This window comes from Onychostoma macrolepis, chromosome 08 (genome assembly GCF_012432095.1).
Source record: "Onychostoma macrolepis isolate SWU-2019 chromosome 08, ASM1243209v1, whole genome shotgun sequence".
Classification (NCBI taxonomy): domain Eukaryota; kingdom Metazoa; phylum Chordata; class Actinopteri; order Cypriniformes; family Cyprinidae; genus Onychostoma; species Onychostoma macrolepis.
The window spans coordinates 13,580,604-13,602,865 of record NC_081162.1 but is presented as its reverse complement, the minus strand read 5'-3'; the positions used below and the strand labels follow the sequence as shown (position 1 = coordinate 13,602,865).

The 22,262-nt window shown below is 33.6% G+C and overlaps 1 protein-coding gene and 1 long non-coding RNA gene across 3 annotated transcripts; both read left to right on the top strand.

Moving 5' to 3' along the window:
• Positions 1-113: 113 nt before the first annotated feature.
• On the top strand, positions 114-10,815 carry LOC131546308 (uncharacterized). 2 transcript variants are annotated; one of them, XR_009272645.1, is made up of 9 exons: positions 114-132; positions 1,531-1,635; positions 2,645-2,796; positions 3,074-3,263; positions 3,424-3,575; positions 6,534-8,871; positions 9,141-9,250; positions 9,448-9,670; positions 10,130-10,815. It is a non-coding gene; the product is annotated as an uncharacterized LOC131546308 (long non-coding RNA). The 2 variants fall into 2 exon arrangements; XR_009272644.1 differs by lacking the exon at positions 114-132 and having other exon boundaries at positions 1,467-1,635.
• Positions 10,816-13,309: 2,494 nt separating this feature from the next.
• Positions 13,310-16,140, top strand: LOC131545839 (uncharacterized). Its single transcript, XM_058785027.1, has 5 exons — positions 13,310-13,672; positions 13,900-14,027; positions 15,005-15,227; positions 15,442-15,620; positions 15,796-16,140. Exons 1-5 carry the CDS (start codon positions 13,621-13,623, stop codon positions 15,868-15,870), a joined length of 657 nt encoding a protein of 218 aa, XP_058641010.1. The 5' UTR covers positions 13,310-13,620; the 3' UTR covers positions 15,871-16,140.
• The last annotated feature ends 6,122 nt before the right edge of the window (positions 16,141-22,262 follow it).

The window sequence follows — 22,262 nt, the reverse complement described above, 5'->3', positions numbered from 1 at the left end:
CCACCGTCAACCACTTTCACAGACGCCTTATTTACTGACATGGAAGAGCAGCTTTACGGCTCTGTGATTCAGCCATTTGTGACCGCAAATGGGACTCAAAGGAAAGCAAAGACTTCAAAAGAGCAAGCCAAAGTGAGTGAGAGAGAGAAACAGGAGAAGATAGTTCTGAAACCTTTTGTCAAATATTTGTAACTTCCACAACAGGAGCATGTGTCTGTCATACAGTCTGTATGAGCAAAAATGAACATTACATTACGAATGTGTTTAAGTAATAATTTCAATAATATTATAAAATAATAAAATAAAATAATAACTTCCACAACAGGAGCAGGTGGCTCCTTCGTGACAGTCTGTATGAGCAAAAATTAACATTACATTACGAATGTGTTTAAGTAATAATTTCAAACGACCACAAATAAATTAGCTCAACATAATGATGACTAATGTTCTGTTGCGATAAACCACAAGTGCAGACTCTGCAAAACAGTACACCAATGACTAACACAAATGAGCGTTTTTTTCCAGTCACCTATATTAAACTGTGAAAATATGGTCTCTGAAAAACTATTTTTTTCCACTTTGCTCTTTTGCGTTCAGCACTTTCTAACTGGTCAGTATTTCCATTATATGACGTTATATTTAACAGAAATTAAATGAGTCAAACATGCCAAATCTGCCTATATAATATGATCAATTCAATTTTACTAGTGTGAACACATCTTTTTGAATCTTATGAATGCATTTTCCCTGTGTTTAATAGTCTTTTTTTCATTTCGGCCAATTGTTGTAGGTTTAAAGATGAACTTTCAGTGGCTTACTGCGGTGATGCTAAACGGGTCCAAAACATTAGGACAGAGGCCTAATGTGTTTCTATACATCATTAATACACATAAATAAAAGTAGATAAGTGTTTTAGTTCTGAAAATTAAGCATTATGAACATAACAGACTGCTAAACTTTTATGTGAAGTCAAATTAAATATGTGAAGTAAATCAATGACAGAGAATCCATCTATGCATATATATTTATATGTGTGTAGATATTTATGTTCTTGTATTTATTTGTGTTTTTTAAGTTAATATTGTTAGAAATATTACTGTATAATTCAGACGACTATGTGAAAGCACATTATTTTGATAAGGATTATTACAATACTGTTGCAATTAACAAATTGATAATTAGCCACAATCTGTTTTTAATATAAGGTATTATTTATTTGACTATTAAGTTATTTTTTGTAATACTAATGTCATTCAAATAATAATTTCTCAGATTAAAATTTTATTATAAAAATTCTAGCGTTTTTCCCCCTCTATATATGTTTTTGATTCTGCCACATATTTAAAATATCCATCCTATTTTGGTCCAGTCAAAGTCAGTGAAGAGTCAATGATTAAAAAAAGTATTGGTCAATTATCATCATCTTTTATATTGTGTTTACACTCAGTAGAGGGCGGAATTGAGACATGCCTGAGAGTTTCATGTTTACTCCCAGCAGCACCTTAGACTGATGACACTTTCTGTTTGTAGATAATTTATGAGCAATAAGAAACAGCTGTTAGGCTGTCCATAATCACTGATGGCTGTGTTTTACCCGCTGTAAAGAACTCAGAATGAGAAATATGAAGATTTCAGGTAAGTAAATATCAGACTTTATTTTAGAACAATTGACTTTTAACTCATTAAAGCTTAATGGTCAAGCTTTCCTCTTTCAAACCTAACCACTTTAAAATACTTTAAAATAAACAATTCTGATATTATCATTTAATTTAAGCATTGGGTTCACAGAAATTATGTTTGTGCAGTCATTTTGAGTGCTTCATTTAAGCTGACAAATGGCTAAAAATAGTGAAATAGTGAAAATGATGGCTGAAATAGACACACACATGTGATTTTTTTCACTTCAGTCTTCTGTTTTTGTAACTTCTCTGTTCTGTTAAATAGAGAATTGAGTACTATGATAGGGATGCGAAATTTTACAGAATCATGCAATCATAAGCGAGTGAAGGTGAAGAGGTTTGGCAAACAGTTTTCTTTATTTTAGTTATTAAACAAACAATCAAGCAACAAGTCACTTGACCCTTGTCTTAAATTTAGCTACATATTTTACATTTTAACTTCAAATATATACTGGTAACTATACTTAAAATAAAAATCCATCTTTTTATGAATACTATTGTCTGAATCGCTAGAACACATCTAGAATCGTACATGATCTAGAATCACTTTCTTTTCTTGTTTGACTCAAGCACTGTACCTTAAAACATGTTTTAGGTCATTTATTATATTCATACCTCATTTGACTCCATAGGTAGCCTATACATTTTGTGTATGTTATTTCTAATGACTGTTAAAAAATTAGTTTGAGCTGTGTTAGGTAGTGGTATTAAATATCATCTATATAATAGCATATTGTTTTTGTTGTTCAACACCTGTAATGAGTTTCTTTCTTCTGTTGAACACTTGAATAATGTTGGTGACAACTAAAGTTGCTAGTAGCCATTGACTTCCACAGAGTGTAAAAATATACTGTGAAAGTCAATGGGGTCCATTCAACATTCTAACAGCGAATTATTATTTAAATAGGTGCATGTACTAACATGTAGATTGATGTTTACTTTCCATTCTGTGTTTCTCTTTGCAGAATTGCTGTGGTTTGCAATGGCAGCATTGCACTGTGGGATAACAGAAGACATAAACTTTATTATGGGTAACTGTAATGATACCATCAGACTTCCTTGTACAGCTACTAACCGAACAAAATCTTACCGTTACGTCATGTGGTATAAAACAGATGTGAGTTGCCTTTATATTTTTACTGATTGACCTCATTTGCTTGACATTATTGTAATGGTTGTGCAGTTTCTAAGTTTTTTTTATTCTTTGTATAAAGGATTTTGAAAGTAAAAAAGAAAGGTGCATGATGGTTAGCCAGCAGACAAAGCATTTCCTTTGATGAGTAGCATCCTCTGCACCTCAGTGGCATTTGGCATTTAACCTGTTCGGTCTGTCCAACCAGAAAACACTAAACCACAACAAAATCCCCTAACAAAGCCATGTCTTTCTTTTCTAGAATCTTCCTATCATCAAGAGGAAAAAGACTGAATTTGCATACTATAACTTGACCAATGTTTCTCTGGAACTTGATGAGACCCTGGTGTTAAAAAATGTGCAACCTTCAGACTCTGGACTATATAGATGCTACCTGGCTGCAGAGGTTGGAGGTCGAAATGACGAGTCTTTAATTGGATTGAATATCTCAGGTAATTTAGAGCCCTGTCGGATATTAAACTTCTGTATGTTGGTGTCATCAAAACTGTACTCTAGTGAATGTTTAAACCTCTTATTATATTTATAACTGCATGCATGATCTCATAAAGCTAAGTATCCCATTAAACAAATAATGGTTGTTTTAATTTTCAGAATGTTTGGATGTGAGCACAGGTTATTTCATCGCCACCATGATCCCTACTGATTCCTGTCCTGCTGTAAAAGAATTAACTGTTTCCTGGGCTGTGATTGTCCTTTCTCTTATTAGCGTCAGCAAACTCATTCTTTGCATTGCAACTGTAGGGGTGAGTATATTAGCATTCCAATCAGTCAATCAAAAGACCCACAGAGAATCCAGGAAACATTTTAGATTACTGTTAAGTGTAAGTTAAGTGGGTCGTTCATTTATTTTTATTTAGAAAGGATGCATTAAAGTGATCAAAAGTGACAGTAAAGGCATTTATAATTCTACAAAAAGATTTCTATTTCAAATAAATGCCGTTCTTTCTATTCATCAAAGAATCCTGAAAAGTATGAGTTTCCACAAAGATATTAAGCAGAACAATTGTTTTCATGATTGATAATAATTAAGAAATGTTTCTTGAACATCAAATCAGCATATTACAATGATTTCTAAAGGATCATGTGACACTGAAGACTGGAGTAATGGCTGCTGAAAATGTAGCTTTCCCATCACAGGAATTATTAACATTTTAAAATATAGCTAATAAAATAGAAAACTCCACAGTGTTACTGTTTTACTATATTTTTAATCAAATAAATGCAACCTGGGAGAGCAAAAAAGACTTACAATAAAAGACAATAAAAACGTACTGACCACAATCTTTTAAAGCCTATTTATAATAAAATCAAATTATAAAGCCACACTAGTGAGAAATAAAGTCACATTGTGAGATATAAAGATAAAAATGGAATTATGAGAAAATAAAGTAGCATTTCTATTTCATCCAGTACACTGTAAAAAATGATATGATGAAAAAGTCATGAAAAAGTTTTAATGAAAAAGTTAAAACTTATGTTTTAAAGTTACTTTAACTCATAAAAATAATTTAAGCAATTTCACCTTTTTTTTGTAAGTTATGCTAGATTCAACTTGATTTTTTAAGTCAGTTTAATGTTATTGAAATTCAAGGAGACCAATTTAATTCAGTGAACTTAACATTTTAAGTTCTAACTTACTGGTACACTGTAAAAAAAAAAAAAGTTGAGCCAACTTAAAAGTTTGCTCGACTTATTTTTGTGCACTGTAAAACCCGACAAGTTAGGTTAACTCAAACTTTTTGAGTAAACTTATTGCCTTATTGCCTAAACTAACAATTATGAGTGCTCTGAACTTATTTCAGTTGAGTTCACTAAAATAAGATATACATTGCAATTAAGTGATTAATTGAGTAATAATTGAGCATTAGTGATGAACACTTGCTGTTAACAAACATAATCACTGAAGAAAAAGAAACACAAGAACAACTAACTTTAGTCACAGCCTTAGATGAAATCAACTGAAATAAAATACATTAAATCTCTCAAGACCTGAGTAAACAACCCCACAAACAGCATCACCAGCTCCACTTATTAATAACCAGACTGACTTTATTTCTGTCAGACATCTACAGAAGATCTTATTGAGAATTAACTAAGGTTTAGATGTTGATTTATTGTTTCAATTGAAGTAACCATGTTAGAGATCAGTGTCTGCTTTAGTTGGGCTCTTGACCCTTGACTTCTGTTTTAGTTTTTTTTCCCCCCTCCTCTTTTTCTCTGGTTGTTGTAATCATGTGTTCCTCAAACATATTTGTTACAACTCAAAAGCCCAGAGAAAATGATCAGTAGTTGGTTGTTATATGTTTATAATGACAATCATTTGTTAGCGAACTGATCTCATTGTGTGTCTAATCTCTGATTAAATGGATGTTGTATTGATTATAGTAAGAGTGATTCTAAGAGCCAGTGGTTCTGTGACAGTCAGTTAATATAAAGGACTTTCTAAACAGTTTGTCCACAAAAAGTTTTAATCTATGGAAGCAGCTAGACTCACATAGACATCAAGAATCAGCTTGTGAACCTCAACAATGGTGACCATTAAAAAACAAGAAAAAAAAGAAAATTCATGCTGCAATGCATGCTGGGTACTAGCATAGTACAAAACTCATCCATGGATCCCAGCATGCATTGCAGCATGATTGTTTTTTTTGTTTTTTTTCATATGGTCACCATTGTGAATCACAAGTGATTACTTTTTTTTTTTACTTGACATGATTAGTTGAAACAACTAATACTGAAAAGTCCAATCAGCTTACAGAGAGCAGTTCAGTGCCAGTCAGGATTTTACAAAGTGAGCTGAAATGACTGGTATTTGTAATTTGTTTATACTTAAAAATTTAAGGCAGCCACAAAACTTAAGTTTTTAAGTTGAAATAGGTGGAAATTTTTTACAGTGTACAAATAGTTCATACATGTGTCATATAGATTAAAACAGACATAAGCTGTGTCTCATTTTGAAGTCTGCATCCTCCAGAGGTTGCATTTGTCAGCCATATACGTCATAGAGGATGACTCATTTTATGAAAACAACAATTATAAAATTGTTTGCGTAAATTACTGAAATTTCTTTCTTTACAATGCTATAGTTACTTTCCCGAAATGAGGCTGTTGCACTTTAGAATGAGACACAGCTCATGTCTGTTTTGAGTCTGTCTACACCTACACCAAATTATCATTTACATATTTTAGGCATAAATGGTGTGGTATGCCACAACCATTCAAAGTGTTTTTGACCTGATTCTCAGTTAAATTGCGGTGGTCCTATGCTGACTGCATATTTAAACACACGCCTCACAGACCGACAGTAAATATTTTACTTGTTTTTGCAATGAACTTCTCCAGAAACTGTTGCATAACAGGAAACAGAGACGGTGAGGCCCATAAGCTTTACACGAACCCCCCACACTTACATATGCCCCACCAGCAACGTCTATCACAGGAAATAATGCTTTTTGTTCTTCTGCAGAATCCTGTGATGGGCTTGTAGTAAACACATAATGTTGCAGCTGTGTGTGCACTTCAGCCGTTTAATTTTTTACCATACGACTGTTTTGCTGTAACAACAAACAATCCTTTAGATTTCAGAGATTATTGAAATGACAAACCGCAGGCTCGTTGCTATAAGAGTACGTGGGATACGTTTTTTTTGTGTGTGTTTCAGTGCTTTTGAAACCTGGCTCATATAAATTTTCCTTTCACAGGTGTGTGATCGAGTCATATTTAGAACAGCAAGAAGAAAACAGGAAGTAAGGGAAAGCAAGACTGGAAGGTCAAGCTGGAAAGACTGAGATTCACAAAAAGCTGATGGGGTCATTTTAGTTTTACACATCCATAAACCAAGTTAAAACAGTCCAAGCCTGTAAACATTTACAAGGCTGTTCACACCATTAGTTTGTGTTGATAGGATCCGTTTTATTTCTGTGTGGTTTTGCTATTCTTAGTTACTTTGTATGGGAAGAATGGGCTATAATGGGGGCTGTTATATAGCCGTTGAGGGAGACGAGAGTCATGGAGGGTTGCAATTCATTAGGCCTGGGCTCTGCCACAACTGCACACTGTTGTTTATTTTTACAATTTTTCCCCCATATTTCATAATTATATATCTTCTGTAAATATTTTTTACTGTCTGTAGTAAATGTATATACTTTATGGATCTTTAGGTTTATAGGGCTGCCAGTGATTAATTAATTATTTTTTATAAATTTGACTGTGAAAATACCCTCAAAAGATTATTTACAGCTATTGTTAAATTAGAAAAGTATCAAGTAGACATGACAAAAAGTAGCTTTAGAAATTTTATTTGTTTAAAAAAAAAAAACACGTTTAGCCTAACATCTACTATATAACAGAAGATGATCTGAGAAAAATCTAAGTATTTTTTGTTCATTTGATTCGTTCAGATGGTTCAAAGTTCTGCTGCATGTGGCTTTATAGGTAATATTTTTGTTGCCAAAATTGAGAAAAAAACAGACAATATGTGACCTCGGACCACAAAACCAGTCATAAGTAGCACGGGTATATTAGCAATAGCCAATAATACATTGTATGGGTCAAAATTATTGATTTTTCTTTTATGCCAAAAATCATTGGGATATTAAGTAAAGATCATGTTCCATGAAGATATTTTGTAAATTTCCAACATTAAATATATATAAAAACGTAATTTTTGATTAGTAATATGCATTGCTAAAGACTTAATTTTTACAACTTTAAAAGGCAATTTTCTCATTATTTAGATTTTTTTTTGCACTCTCAGATTCAAGATTTTCAAATAGTTGTATCTTGTCCAAATATTGTCCTATCCTAACGAAAAATTTACCCTTATGACTGGTTTTGTGGTCCAGGGTCACATATTGTGTTTAAAATATAACACAATATTAACTTCTTATTTACTGAACTGTTGTATGAAATTACATTTGCACTGGTACTATTTGGGACAAAAACAGCATTGATGTGATATTGCACTTGCTGCTCATGTGATATCACTTATCATACAACATAAACATGAGGCCTTTTTGCCCCAGTATATTGAATTTTAGGGGCATATAGCTACATTTATGGACTACATCATGCAGTGAGCTTTTGCCCTGCATCATGTTTGTCAACTCAGCAGTCAACTGGTTGAAATGAGGTATAGGTCTGCGTTTGTCTGCTGAGTCTGAGCCGCAGGCGCCGTGGGGCCGCCGAGCTTGGGCTGATTACTACATGCTATCTGGGAAACACAACTATAGCCTGTTATATATCAGTAGTCCATGTTTGAGTAATAAAATGTTTCTGCCTTGTGTGTGCACTCTATGTTATGGGGACCAAATGTCCCCACCAGAAATTTTTTAACTTGTCGGGACATATCTTTTGGTTTGATAATCAAAGGCAATGTCCTCACTAAGATAGCGAACAAAGTGTGTGTGTGTGTGTGTGTGTGTGCGTGTGTGTGTGTGTGTGCGCGCGTTTCTGTGACAAATCAGGACATAGATTTGTATTATGACAAGGGTATGACATAGGTATTACAAGGAGAAGGTGACTTTTCAGGACATTACCCCATGTCCCCACAATGTCACCTCAAAACGCTTATAAATCACACAGAATGGAGTGTATTGAAAATCTGAAATAGCACAAAGTTTCCTGTAAGGGGTAGGTTTAGGTGTAGGATTGGTGTAGGGTAATAGCACATACAGTTTGAACAGTATAAAAACCATTACGCCTATGGGATGTCCCCACTTTTCACAAAAACGTACATGTGTGTGTGTGTGTGTGTGTGTGTGTTTTAAATAACGCAACCTATGTGCTGCACCCTTAGGCCTGTTTGTTTTTAATGTTATATTATCGTAACACCAAAGAGATGTTCATTTACAACACGTCCTTTTGTATATTAAATTGTGTAAGCAATAAAATAAGAACATGTAAAAATTAAAGTGTCGCTGTGTTATTACGAATCGTCCAATGAGATCGCATCTTGGAGTTTCCGGTTCTGTTCTGAAGCGAAAGGAGAACGCGCAAGAAATAAAACATTGATCATGCTGCTCATCTACTTTATAATTTGTGAGTACAAAATGCATTTGTGCATATGCACAACTTAATGTATTGCGTAATTGCAAAAGGTTCAAGAAAGAAAGAAAGAAACGTGTAAATGCTAAAGTGAAACTAACCGTTTGTGTAACCTACATTACTACCTACAAAACTTCCGCGTTCGCGTCTCCAGAACAGAAGAGCTGCAGTAATCATCTCGTTTAAATGCGTTTTCATGCAAGGCACTGGTAGTGAGTGCAACCTTTAATAAATACAATGTTGTTATGATTACCTTCTTTCAGTTCATTTGATTCATCTGTCAGTATCCACAAAGGAGCACCACTGGATTAAAATACCATGCCCAGCTAGCATTGAACAAGGTGTAAAATACAGGAGAATCACCTGGTACAAGGTTGGTGTATGTTCAGTATTTCAAATGCGCAGCCAGCTGTTAAGAGTAGCTAACAATCTGCAACCCCTGCAGATTGGCTTTAGTGATTCATCTGTAAATCATCACATTATCTCAGTCAAAATCAAGAGCTATAAATAACAATATATTGGCTTGGATTTTGGGGAGGAGTGTTTAAAAAAGCAAACTTTTTTTTACAGGTTGAAGAGGGTTCTGATGCGCAGACTGGACTTGTTTTGAAGGATTTGCTAAAAAACATTACAGCCCTCTATAAGTTTGCAAATTATTCCTATGAGGTGGGGGAAGATAACTCTCTTCTGGTCCCTAGTTCTGCTAAAGTAGACTGTGGCATTTACAGATGCACCTTATGGCCTCCACTGGGTCATTACATTCAGGAAGGAAATACTGATTATTATTCAGCAGGTGAGAACTTGTTAAGATGCAAAGTGTAATGCTGTTCCTCCCCTTCACAGATGTGCTTTGCCTTATAAAGTTGTTAAAGACTTGTAGTTTTAAGAGAAGTACAAAGGAGAATTACCATAAAAATAATTTCCTTTATTTATAAACTGTAAACATTCATGTTGACATTTCACTGTAAAAAGTGATAAGTAGACTTAACTTAAAAAAATTGAGGAAACCCGTTGCCTTAAAAATTTTAAGTAAATGATAATTAAAAAAATTAACTTTTTTAAAATTTTTATTATTATGTACTTAATAATTTTAAGGCAACGGGTTTCCTCAATTTTTTAAAATTAAGTCAACTTTTACTTTTTACAGTGTTGTTTCATTTCATCCATTTGTGTTAGGTTTTCAATTTCCCTTAAATGGTATAATGTGATGTGAACTAAAAACTAAAATTTGTGTGTTTGTTTTTGTGCTTAGACTGCATAAAGCCTCAATTACAAGTGGTAAGCTGCAAGAAGCATGACCTGTCTGCCAATCATCGTTTTAAATACATCATAATCCCATGTGTGCTGATGGCTTGTGCTGCTGTTATCATGTTTCTAAACATCAAAATGATTAAGAAAACAAAAGAAAAATATAATATCAAGAAAAAACTTGTGCAAACTGATGAAAGCATATAAGTAACTGTTTTTTTACTGTATATGTAATAATTGTGCATTACCATTTGACATCAACAGTTTCTGCACATCACAAGCAGCACATCGCACTATCAGCTAATGATGTTATTATGTAAAATAAAATAAAATAATACAAATGCAAGTATGATATGTAAATGCACGGCCACATTTTATTTTATTCCAATTTTTGCTATTAGCAAACTGTTAACTATGACTCAATATACTCTTAATTTGCTGCATATTAATAGTTAGTAGTTGTTAAGTTAGTTTTGTTGGGTTGTAGAATATGGTCATGTAGAAAATGTGCTTTATAAGTACTAATAAACGGCCAATTTGATAATAATAGGCATGCTAACTAATAGTGAGAATTGTTCCCTATACTAAAGTGTTAGCAAATAATAAATATTTACATTTTCTTGTTTTTATTAATGTTGTTAACAATTATTACTATCTCTTTTGTAAATAAATTCTCAGTAAACACTGGAAGTGTCGTGCTTTATTTTAACTGCACTGAAAAAAAAGCCTACTAAATTTTTTTAAGGTAAGAGGTTGCAAACAATTTATTTTAGCTATACATTTAATTAAAAAAAGTTGAAAGTTAGTCAACTAAATTAGTTTATTTAAATGTAGCTAAAATAAATTGATTGCAACCACTTACCTCAAAAAAAATGTAGTAAATTCAGTGAATAATTTTTTTTTCAGTGTGAGCTGAATTGATCAACTTACAATAGGCCTACATAATTACCAAAATATCGGAGTGGGTGAGTTGCTTTTTTAGGGTCTGAATTTGCTCATTTAATTTAGTTAATCTTTGCTGATAGTGCACTCAGCTGCCATGGACTATATACAGGGTATGGGTGCTTGAAGTCCTTGAAAATGCTTGAATTTACGTAGTGTTTTGAAGGTTTGAAAAGTGCTTGGATTTTGGATAAAGTGCTTGAAACTTCAGTTGCAGTGGTTTTATAATTTGCTTTATTAGCCTACTGAATAGTTCACTTTTTGGATAAAATGCCTTTTTATTGATGTGCGCTCTCTGATAGAACAGAGCGGGAGATAAAAACATGCCTGGAGGTTGCTGCTTCAGTCAGCATTGTCTCGAAAATAACAAATTATGGTTAAAATAATGTAAAGACTTCTGTAAAGTCTGTTTTTCCCAAGGGAGAGTCTGCATTTTGAAGCCGTGTTATAGGTAAGCAATAATGCCCCTGCTCAGCGAAACGTAATCTTTTAAGACTGTCGTGATTAAAGTAAAACAATAAAATAAACATTTCAAAGTAAAAATGCAGCACGGGTGTTTTTAGATTAAAGCACCTCTGAAGTGAACCGACTGCCTTCAGAATAGTTTCAGTGGCATTTTCATTTAATCTGACCAACGTATAATGTCTAATAAAGTAGCGTTTATGAGAGCAGCACTGCTTTGCGTACAGCCCTTACCGTGGAAACAGCTGTATTTCTAGTGATAGAGGATGAATTTGCATTTTCAATAAGCCCCTCTGCTGTTTTTGTTCAGAACAAAAAGCTAATGTGCCTTAAAAGAATCTAAAAAAATAAATAAGACAGTAGGTCTGTGCTTTAAATTAAAATAATTATTTTTACTTTGGACTCATACCTTTGCTTTATTTTTTTAAAAATAGCCCAAAGTCTGAAATGTAAGATTTGTCACTTTATAAAACTCTATTTGTGAAAATCTGTATTTGAACTACAAATAATGTTTTTTTGCAGTCATTTTATGGTTTAATATGTTACCATAGACATTTCCCTACCCCACTCATATGCGGTAGGGTCACACTTTATATTAGGTGGCCTTAACTACTATGTACTTACATAAAAAAATAAGTAAAATGTACTTATTGTGTTCATATTGTATTGTAAAACACATTTGCTGCTATTGAGGTGGGATATGGGTAAGGTTAGGGACTGGTTTGATGGTACAGGTTTAAGGGTGGGTTAAGGTGTAAGGGATGGGTCAACAGTGTAATTCTAAATGTAATTATAGAAATTAATTACAGATGTAACTACATACATCTGTAAAAATATAAGTACAATGTAAACACATGTATGTACACAATAAGTACATTGTACCAAATTATTAATTTAAATGTAAGTACATAGTAGTTAAGGCCACCGAATATAAAGTGGGACCCACAGTAGGCTATATTTTATTTGTGCAGGTCTTAAAAAGCCTTAAATTTTATTTGAAAAATCCTGCAGATACCCTGTAAATTCTTTCTTTATTATTATTATTATTTTAATTTTATAATTTATATGTATGTTGGCTATTATGAAAGGTTAAATGCAGTCCAGACAGGTGGTTTTTAATAGCACAATAACATCTTATTTAAAGTGAAGATCTCCAGTACGTGTGTAAACGTAATTGACCACAGTTTAAAGTGCTGGAAAAGCTTGAAATGCACCCTGAAACTGTTTAAAAAGTGCTTGAATTTTTATTTGGAAAAGGTCTATGAACCCCATAAAGGGATTAGTGCACTGTAAAAAGTGATAAGTTGACTTAACTTAAAAATTGAGGAAACTCGTTACCTTAAAATTTTTAAAAGTAAATGATAATTTAAAAAAGTAAGTTAAGTGAATTGTCAAGCAGAATTAACTTTTTATTTTTATTTTATTATTATTTACTTAATAATTTTAAGGCAATGGGTTTCCTCAATTTTTTTTTAAGTTAAGTCAACTTATCACTTTTTACAGTGTGAATGAGTCAACTTCGGACACAACTTTCGCAGTTGGTCCATCTTATTTCCACTAGGCTATAATACATCATGGATGCAAAACTGTTATTGGCTAATTTTATATCAATTCTTTTTTTTTTTTTATATATGATCGCATTGACAGGGTAATCAGCCAATCAGTGATGATGAGGACATAATAGGCGGACATAAGTGTAATGACAGGCCAATCATAGCGCGAGTTTTCGCTTGTATCTCTCTCTCTCTTTAGAGATTGGAGTATTTTATGGACAGTGTCACTTAAAGATAAGTGAACCATAGAACTCATAATTCTGTAAATCTGAATTCACCAAAAATCACTTTACAAACAACAGCTTAAGAACTATAAATAATATGCTTCTGTGTTCACTTATAAGGGGGAAATATTCAGCCTTTCTTTTTTTTTTTGGTTTTTTTTTTTTTATCCCAATGATCTTTATGTGTTGCAATTTATCACAACCCTGATCCTGAACATGTGTTAAAGAGCACTGTTCAACCCACATAATATTTCTGAGGAGTTTCCTCAAGTTTGACTCACAAGAACTGTGGGAAGCAGATTACTTGGGAGGAAATGAACATCACGCATTTCACCATTGCGATAATGATTCGCTTGATTGTGTTGGGTGAGTCGGATTTCTCTTTCTTTATTTTACCCGTTATTTTTACTCACTATTTACTTAGGCCTAATTATAAAGGATGTAAAGGGCTTCTCCAGCATGTCGACAGATACTACATTACCTTTAATTGTCTACCCAGTAACCAAAGAAGCTAAGCGTACGTCAGAGGCTTTGTGCTGTTTATTTTTTTTTCCGCAGCAGTGTGTTTTTTTACCTGTGATGTCTGTTTTTAGCGTTGATCCTTAATATAGTTGGCAGCGATGAACTCACCTTCGTCACCGCAAGTTGCAGAGATGACATAACATTGCACTGTACTTTCCATAAAAACTGTCAGAACTACACCTCTGTTACGTGGTACAAGGTGAGCCATGTCCATCTGTCAAATCTCATATGACCACTGCTAGAAACCATATTCTGTTTGTCGTGTTTACGTCATGCTTACTTTCTCAAACATTTGGTGATGTGGATATGTTCAGGTGTCTGATTAGTTTATGGTTTACACAGGAAATCAACACAAAATGCGTTTTACGTTTAAAACACGAGAAAAAAAAGAAAGAAGAAGAAGAAGAAAAAAAAACACTTCGTGCATGCAAAAGACGAGACGCGCGCGTCAAACACGCGTGTGTGGCGCACGTTTACATAGAAAACAATGGAAAAGCAGCGCAGTGGAATTAAAAATGCGTCCTGTGAACGGTCTATAATGTCTGTGGCTTTAAGCAGGAAACATGCTGACACGCATTAATTTCCTTTACACCCATTCCTCTTAATTCTTCATTCAGAGCCGGTTTTACTTGTAGCCTCAGACAGTGACAGTGACAAACATTTCCATATAAAATAATTATTGTGCATTTTCAATTTCTTTGGGCAATAACTTGCATTGTGGTGAAATAAATGAATAACATACCATCAGTATGTTATTTAGTATTAATAAAAAATAAATATATATTTAAAAATGTGTATAGGCCTAACAGGCTATGATATAGGCTAATGATAGTAATAGTAAAAATAATGATAATAATAATAATAATAATCTTATATATATATTTTTGTGTGTGTAACTGTTCTTTGTTCTATGTAACTGACTGCTGAATGAGTAATTCAATATCAAATATATATATATATATATATATATATTTTAATAGTTAATGTGATTATAAAAGAAGCACATTTTGGTAGTATGTGGTAATACAGTATCAAATGAAATTTGAAGAAAAGAAAGTTGAGGTGCAATTAATTTTCATAACCTTTTTAGTGCTGCAAATGCAGAACTATTCAAACACTTATATAAACTCACTCTGTTCTATTTGTTGTTGTTGTTCTTTTTTTTTTTTTTTTAAGTTCTACAATAACAGCAGTGACAGATCTACAACAATGACAATCCTCATAAAGTCAGAAAATGTTATCCAGACTAATAAACTCAACGATTCTGTGTCACTGGATAAAAATGCATCTTTGGTCTTAAGGAAAGTTGCTCCTGCCGATTCTGGGACCTACAAGTGTTTAATTAGAGCCAAAGCTGGAGGAATGAACTGTCAAAATCTGGTTAGACTTAATATCTCAGGTATTTCATATATTAATAACAATTGTGAAAATGAATAATATGTTATACAGAGTATTGCACATTTTGGTTTCGTTTCCAGTGTATATACACATTTCTTTCAGTTTCAAATGCAGACAAACATTATGGCTTTGCATTGTTCTAGTCATTTATGTGCATGATTCACTTGCTAAAGATAATTTTTGGTTAGATAATGTAGCACCATTTGTCTCCCTAGATTGTATGTCAACAGCTTCACCCACCATCTTTGATTTCTCCACCAAGTTTATTAATGAATCATGGGCAAACATTAGCATCCCATTGCCTCGTGTGAATGATGGTTCAGTGCTCTTTGTCCTTTGGGGGTGTGTAGGACTGGCTGTGAGTAAACTTGTCCTCAGTGCCATTTGCATATGGGTAAGTATTTCTAAATGTGGCTAGATGTAGCTAAACACAACAAGGAAGTAACAAGTTTAAATACCAAAACTCTTAAAGAGAACACTGAGGAATAATTGCAAAAATGGACTCTGGAAGTCTAATCGTGAAAACCAATTTCTAAGCTATAAAGGTAATTACATGCTTCTGTTCTCAGGTTTTCAAGGAGCTCAGTAAACTTAAAAGAAGACAAACTGAAGACCAAAAACGGTTTACCTGCCATATGGTTTAGTAATTTATTATCATCATTTTAATAATTCATCTGTGAATTTACCTGTGAATAATACACTTAATGCAACAGTCATGATGAAACCATATTGATACTCGGAGGAACTGATCTTTATATCTGTTATATTTATTTCCACAATACATATCCTTATCAGTGTTATTTTGGAATGATTTATACACTGTAAAAAGTGAAAGTTGACTTAACTTAAAAAAATTGAGGAAACCCGTTGCCTTAAAATTATTAAGTACATAATAATAATAATAATAATAAAAAGTTAAGTGAACTTGACAATTCAATTAACTTATTTTTTAATTTATCATTTACTTTAATTTAAGTTAAGTCTACTTATCACTTTTTATAGTGTATTATATACTATTATAGCATTTTTAACTGAATATTTTTATATTTTCACTTTTCATTTTTATTTTAGTAATTTTGTTATGTGTTTTTGTCATTTTTTCTTTAATAATATTTTTATTTATTTAAATGTATGAAGGCAAATTGTAATAGTTTCAGTTTTAGTTAACAATAACACTGCTTCCTACGATATCTAAATAAATATGCATTTGTATTCATTTTACTGCTTTAAATTGTCCAGTAATAAGGTTAATGACCTAGTTTAAGCTTTTATAAATGTGTTTGTTTCTCTTTGTGTGTGGGTGTTGTGTGTGAAAATTGGTTTGCTCCATGGGTGCAAATGTTTGGAAAAACCTCAAGATATACTGTGCCTTTGCCCATGTAGTATATGGGTTGTGACTAAGATTAGAGATAGTATCCTAATGCAAAAAGGCAGTTTTATGAGACAACCATCATGAAATCGTACTGATACTCTAATTTAGGAACTGGCCTGTGCTTCATATCTGTTATATTGATTTACAATTTGCTCAACCAAACTCCAACCCGTTCTCACTCCCAAGGCATGAAACTGTAAAATTGTAAAAATAGTTTAAGGGGGTTTTACAGCAATACCATAGAAAAACAAAAATTTCGGTTACCCAAAGAAACTTTCAGTGAACACTCATAAGAACTGTTTTTTTTCCCTTAGTGTGAAGAACATTAAAAAAATCTAAAGAATCTTTTTCTGCTATAAAGAACCTTTTGTGCAATGGAAAGTTTCCATGGATGCTAAAGGTTCTTCATGAAATCATAGATGCCTTGTTTTTTAAGAGTGTATAAAGAATCTCCACACAGCTTTGTGATGGACAGATGGAGAATTGTCATCATTTACTCACAAAATTTTTCTCACTGTCATCCCCACAAAAAAAACAACAACAAAAAAACTACATATGGGAACTTAATGCTAAATTCTGAGTGTGTGAGATGGTTTGGACATTGCATGACCATCTCGGCATTACCTGTCTGCACAGCAAAGAAATATGTGGTGCCAAAAACACCTCTGGTAAAGCTTTGTAATCAAATCAGTTTGTCTGGTCCAGCTTGACATCATTTCACACAAGCAGATGCTTTAAGTGGTGTGATGAGAGGATCAGCAGCAGCCAGCTCCCCTCCCTCACAAATCTAGGCTATATTGCTCCAGAAAAGTAAAAAAGTCACGCACGACCACTTTCTGTTCCAGTATCTTCCCTCTCACTGAAGGCCAGTTCGGAGGGCATTAAAACCCAGGACCAATCCCCTAAATCCACCAGCTCATGCCTTTCCCCAGGCCATATCTATTAGAAACAAGGATTTAGCTGCCAAAAACTTTTCTCTAAGACCAACGTTATCTGCAAATCACTCTACTTAAAGTCATGGGTTCAATAAAGCTTTACAAGCATTTGCAACATTAGCTGTATTGTTACATATTAGTGTTCAAATGTGTTTCGCACCAGTTCCTTGTATAGCTCAACCAAATCTAAATTATTAACGGACAATATTTTCAGCTACAGGAAAGATAATAAAGTTGTTGGCTAGTTGATGGCAGTAAATTCGAGGCTGTCTTCATTTCACTCGATTAGTGACTCAGTAGCTCCCTCTTCTGTTGACTGATTTTGGACAATCAAAATGTAGGCTACTTGGCTACTGGACTTACGTTGCTGATCTTATTGTGAGCGATTCATCGGTGGATGTTTCTCCAAAGAAAAACAAAACAATAGCTTTTGTATTCTTTACACAATTTAAAAGAACGTTATATGAAAAGCTTTCCATTTTCTTTTGACATCACCTAAATGGCTAGTAAATAATTTTAACCTTTAGCCATAAGAAGAATGTCCTCTTTTTCCAGAACATGTCCTGGCCATGATTCTAACACACCTACATCACGGAGACGTCTATTTGACGTCCGCATTTACATCTGGAAGATTTTCATACCGCAACTGGTCCACGGTGGAAAAAATGTTGGAGACCCCTGGTCTATAGGACGTTCCTATCAGATGTCAAATAGACGTCTATTATGTCTTTAAGATTTTTATGATTTACAATGTATGTAAAACTGACATCTTAAAGACGTTTGTCAGATGTTTGTACACTGCCGATGCTTTCCAGGTCAAAAATCTTTAACAAATTTGGATTGTAGTTTTTATGTGGGATTATATGTTTTTTTTCTGTTAAATTTTGGGGGGATTTTAATGTAAATGGTATTATATTGATGTTTTTGTCACATTTGTATTTTCCTGCCCAGGGACAGCAGATGAAATTTAGCTCTGTAGCTAATTCTGGGGCAGTTTTTTGACTGTCTATTGTCCCTGTCAAATAATGAATTAAATAAAAAAAATAAAATAAAACTGAAATCCTGCAGACGTAGGCCTACGAGTGCTATCTGGGAAACTGGTTAAAATGTCCTGGTTTTGGCTTCGTTGTCCTATATTGACGTACTCTCTCCTCATACACTATTATTATAGCGGGGTTCAGCTAGTTTTGTTTTTGATATTCCTGACACATTACGGCAAACGGCAATAAACGGCAATAACTCCAAAACGACTTGCCGTAAAAAAAATGTGCATGAAGCAGGGAGAAGCTCGCTCTCTTTCAGTAAGGGACCGTGGTGAAAGTGTAGTTTTTCTTTGTTTTTTTTTTGCTATTGCTCAGTGGGCAGTGTTTTTGTAATAGTTTTTTTGTTAAAGGGCCTATAGATATGAGACCAGTGTCAGTCAATAGAAGGGGACAGTGGACATCTTTCACAACCGCTCTTTTTACCCCTACTGGAAGAAAAGGGAATTGCATGTCCAAAATTAACCTTCATTTTGTAATAACTTTCGTCAGCAGGAAAATAGAGACATGAGACCGGTGTCATTCAATAGAATTGCATGTCCAAAATTACCCTTCTATTTGTAATAGCTTTTTACATCAGGGAGACAGAGACATGAAACCAGTGTCAATCAATAGAGGGGGACAAGGGACATTTTTCACAAACATCCATTTTACCCCTACTGGAAGAAAAGGGAATTGCATGTCCAAAATTAACCTTCATTTTGTAATAACTTTCGTCAGCAGGAAAATAGAGACATGAGACCGGTGTCATTCAATAGAGTGGGACAGTGGACATCTTTCACAACCTTCCATTTTACCCCAAGTGGATGATTAGGGATTTGCATGTCCAAAATTAACTTTCAGAAACTGAATTAGTTCCACAAAGCTCAAACAGATAAAGCAACTAAGAGTTTAACTTGATGGTTTGCTTCCTTCTGAAAAGTAAAAAAGAGATTTCGGATCTCAAAAATTTCAGAAAGCAGAAAAACCAAAGAGGGAGAGAAATGTCAAGTACTGACCTTGAGTGCTTAAAGCGTTATTCCACCCCAAAATGACAATTTTGTCATTAATCACTTACCCCCATGTCGTTCCAAACCCGTAAAAGCTTTGTTCGTTTTCGGAACACAATTTAAGATATTTTGGATGAAAACCGGGAGGCTTGTATTCAACGACTTTATTCAACAATTCTTATCCTCTGCGTCAGTGTAACACCATTTTGGAGAGTATCCACTGGACATAAACAGCCGCACCACATGGATGAGCGGTTTTCATTCAAATCAAAGCGTAAACAAACGTAGAAAGCGTATCAGTGTGGTGTGGCTGACACAGAACAGCATACGCTGTTTGCGTCCAGCGGATACTCTCCAAAATGGCGCTATGCTGATACACAGGAGACGAATTGTTGAATAAAGTTGTTATTTTTGTTTTCTTTGCATACAAAAAGTATTCTCGTACACTGTAAAGAGATTGCTGTAAATTTTACAGTAACTTACTGGCAGCTGGATGCCAGTAAGTTACAGTAAAAATGGTTACAGTATGATTACAGTATTATTACCGTATTGTCATTTACAGTATCAGTACTGTAGAGTTTATTTTCATTTAATTTAAAATAAAAATAAAAATAAAGTAAATAAAATAAAATAATACAGTAAAAATTACTTTGTGTTGTGTTAAATTTCAGTAATTTTGCCAGTCAAAGTTGAAAAGCACTCAGATGAGAAACTGCAGGAGGGGATTCAGGCTGATGTTTTTTCTTTGCACCCTCTTTCCAGAATTCCATCTGATCTGTGACTTTCAGTGCATTTGGTGCCACAAAGGTTGATTGTGTGAATCTGCAAGAACAAGAAAAATAAAAAGCGTGCTTTTTTTCAAAGCAGTGCTTACAGAATTTGCCTCAACTGTCAAACTTGGTGCTGTATGCACTTTGACATTAATAAAAATGTTACATACTACATCTGAACGCACCTACAAGGAAGGCACATTGATAATCCATCACATTCAAATTATTAAAGCTCCATTTTTTTACAATGTATTCTCAATCAGTAGAGCAAAGTGCTAGAATACCAAACTAATGGGTTTGATTCCAGGGGCAGTGCTAGAGTGAATGGATATCTGGGGTTTAGCCCAGAGATACACCGGATACACTTCAAATAACTATAGACTATGCTGAAAAGTTTCATTGGCTAAGTGGCTTAATTTTTATAATTTTATAATTTTATAAGTATAATTAATTATAATTTGCACTCACATAACACCTACATACTTACATTAATGTTTTAAATATAAAATTTAGAACACAGAAATATGAAATGACAAAAAAAAAAAAAAATAGAATGATACTTTTAAAAATTATAATAAAATTACCAGTAGGTGGCAACAAACCACTACCTTAATGACTGAGTCTTAATTTATTCAGTCAATTCGTTCAAAACTGCCGTTTTATTCAGGAAGGAAGGAAGAAACTGTTTTTATAGTCAGTGAATCGCTGATTCAAGGTGTTCATTCATTCAGTAATGAAACACTGCTGAGTGCAGAGATGCACAACATGGCTTTGTTTAGAACTGTTTTCACGGAATAGAGCAAAAAGAAAATATTTTCTCTACGATTTAAATCACTTAATATTATCTTCTTGTTAACTGAATTTTGGTGCCCTGACACTAAGTAAAGTTTGCCATAGACCATGCTAAATGCTAACCAATCTGTTCATATATTCGTATGGAAATGGGAAATGCATGAATGTAAATGCAGTGTAAAACAAAATGTATTTTAGGTTACCTAATTCTACATTTCTGTAAAATGGACAGCTGGCTGTATGATGATTCTGCCCCTCATAGTCAGCATCCTGTTTTTGATTGGAGAAATCTCCTGTAACAGACAGTCACAACAGCCTTTTTGTGTTATTATAGATTATGATCAGAAAAAAACTACCGTACAATAATACAGTACAATACAAATTTATTTCTATAGCACATTTAAAACAACTGCTGTTGACCAAAGTGCTTTCCAGTATCATTACAAACAGTCATACAAACAAAATAAAACATTAAAAATTTCAAACCTAATCACTCTAATCAATAAAATAATAGAATTTACATTTTTAATAAACACATAATATTTATTAGCAAAACTTGCTATATTAATATATTGCTAGCCCGTTCCTCTCTTTAAAAAGTCAACCCTTTCTGTGAGTTAGTGGAGCTAATTTGGCTAATTTAGTAACATTTGTTAAGTTGATGGAAGCTCACCTGCTGTTAGCACCGCTACGAAGGCAATCACAAGAAAAGACTTCAAAACACCTCCAATGCATACGACATGACCACAAGACCACAAACTTGAAAATAAAATACAAAAGATGTTCTTAACAGTGGTGTTCTTCACTCAGTATTTCATGTTAGCTGTCAGTGAATTTAGGGACCGTCTCTAAAGTTACATAGGACATTGGTGTACACATTTCTAACTTAAATAGCATTTGAAGAGAATTACCTTACTTGCAATAAAGAGGCAGTGTAGAAATGTTATTATGCTTCCCTGTGTTCAACTAAGTTAGTTAACTTCGGCTAACTGACATTATCTTACCAGTTGATGTTATCATCGACACAATGGCATTCACAAGAAGAGGATCCAAAATACACCTCTGACGTTGCAGACAACATCCAGACTAGAAACGTGAAAATAACAAACAAAAGAAGTACTTGAAAATACTGTTTAAA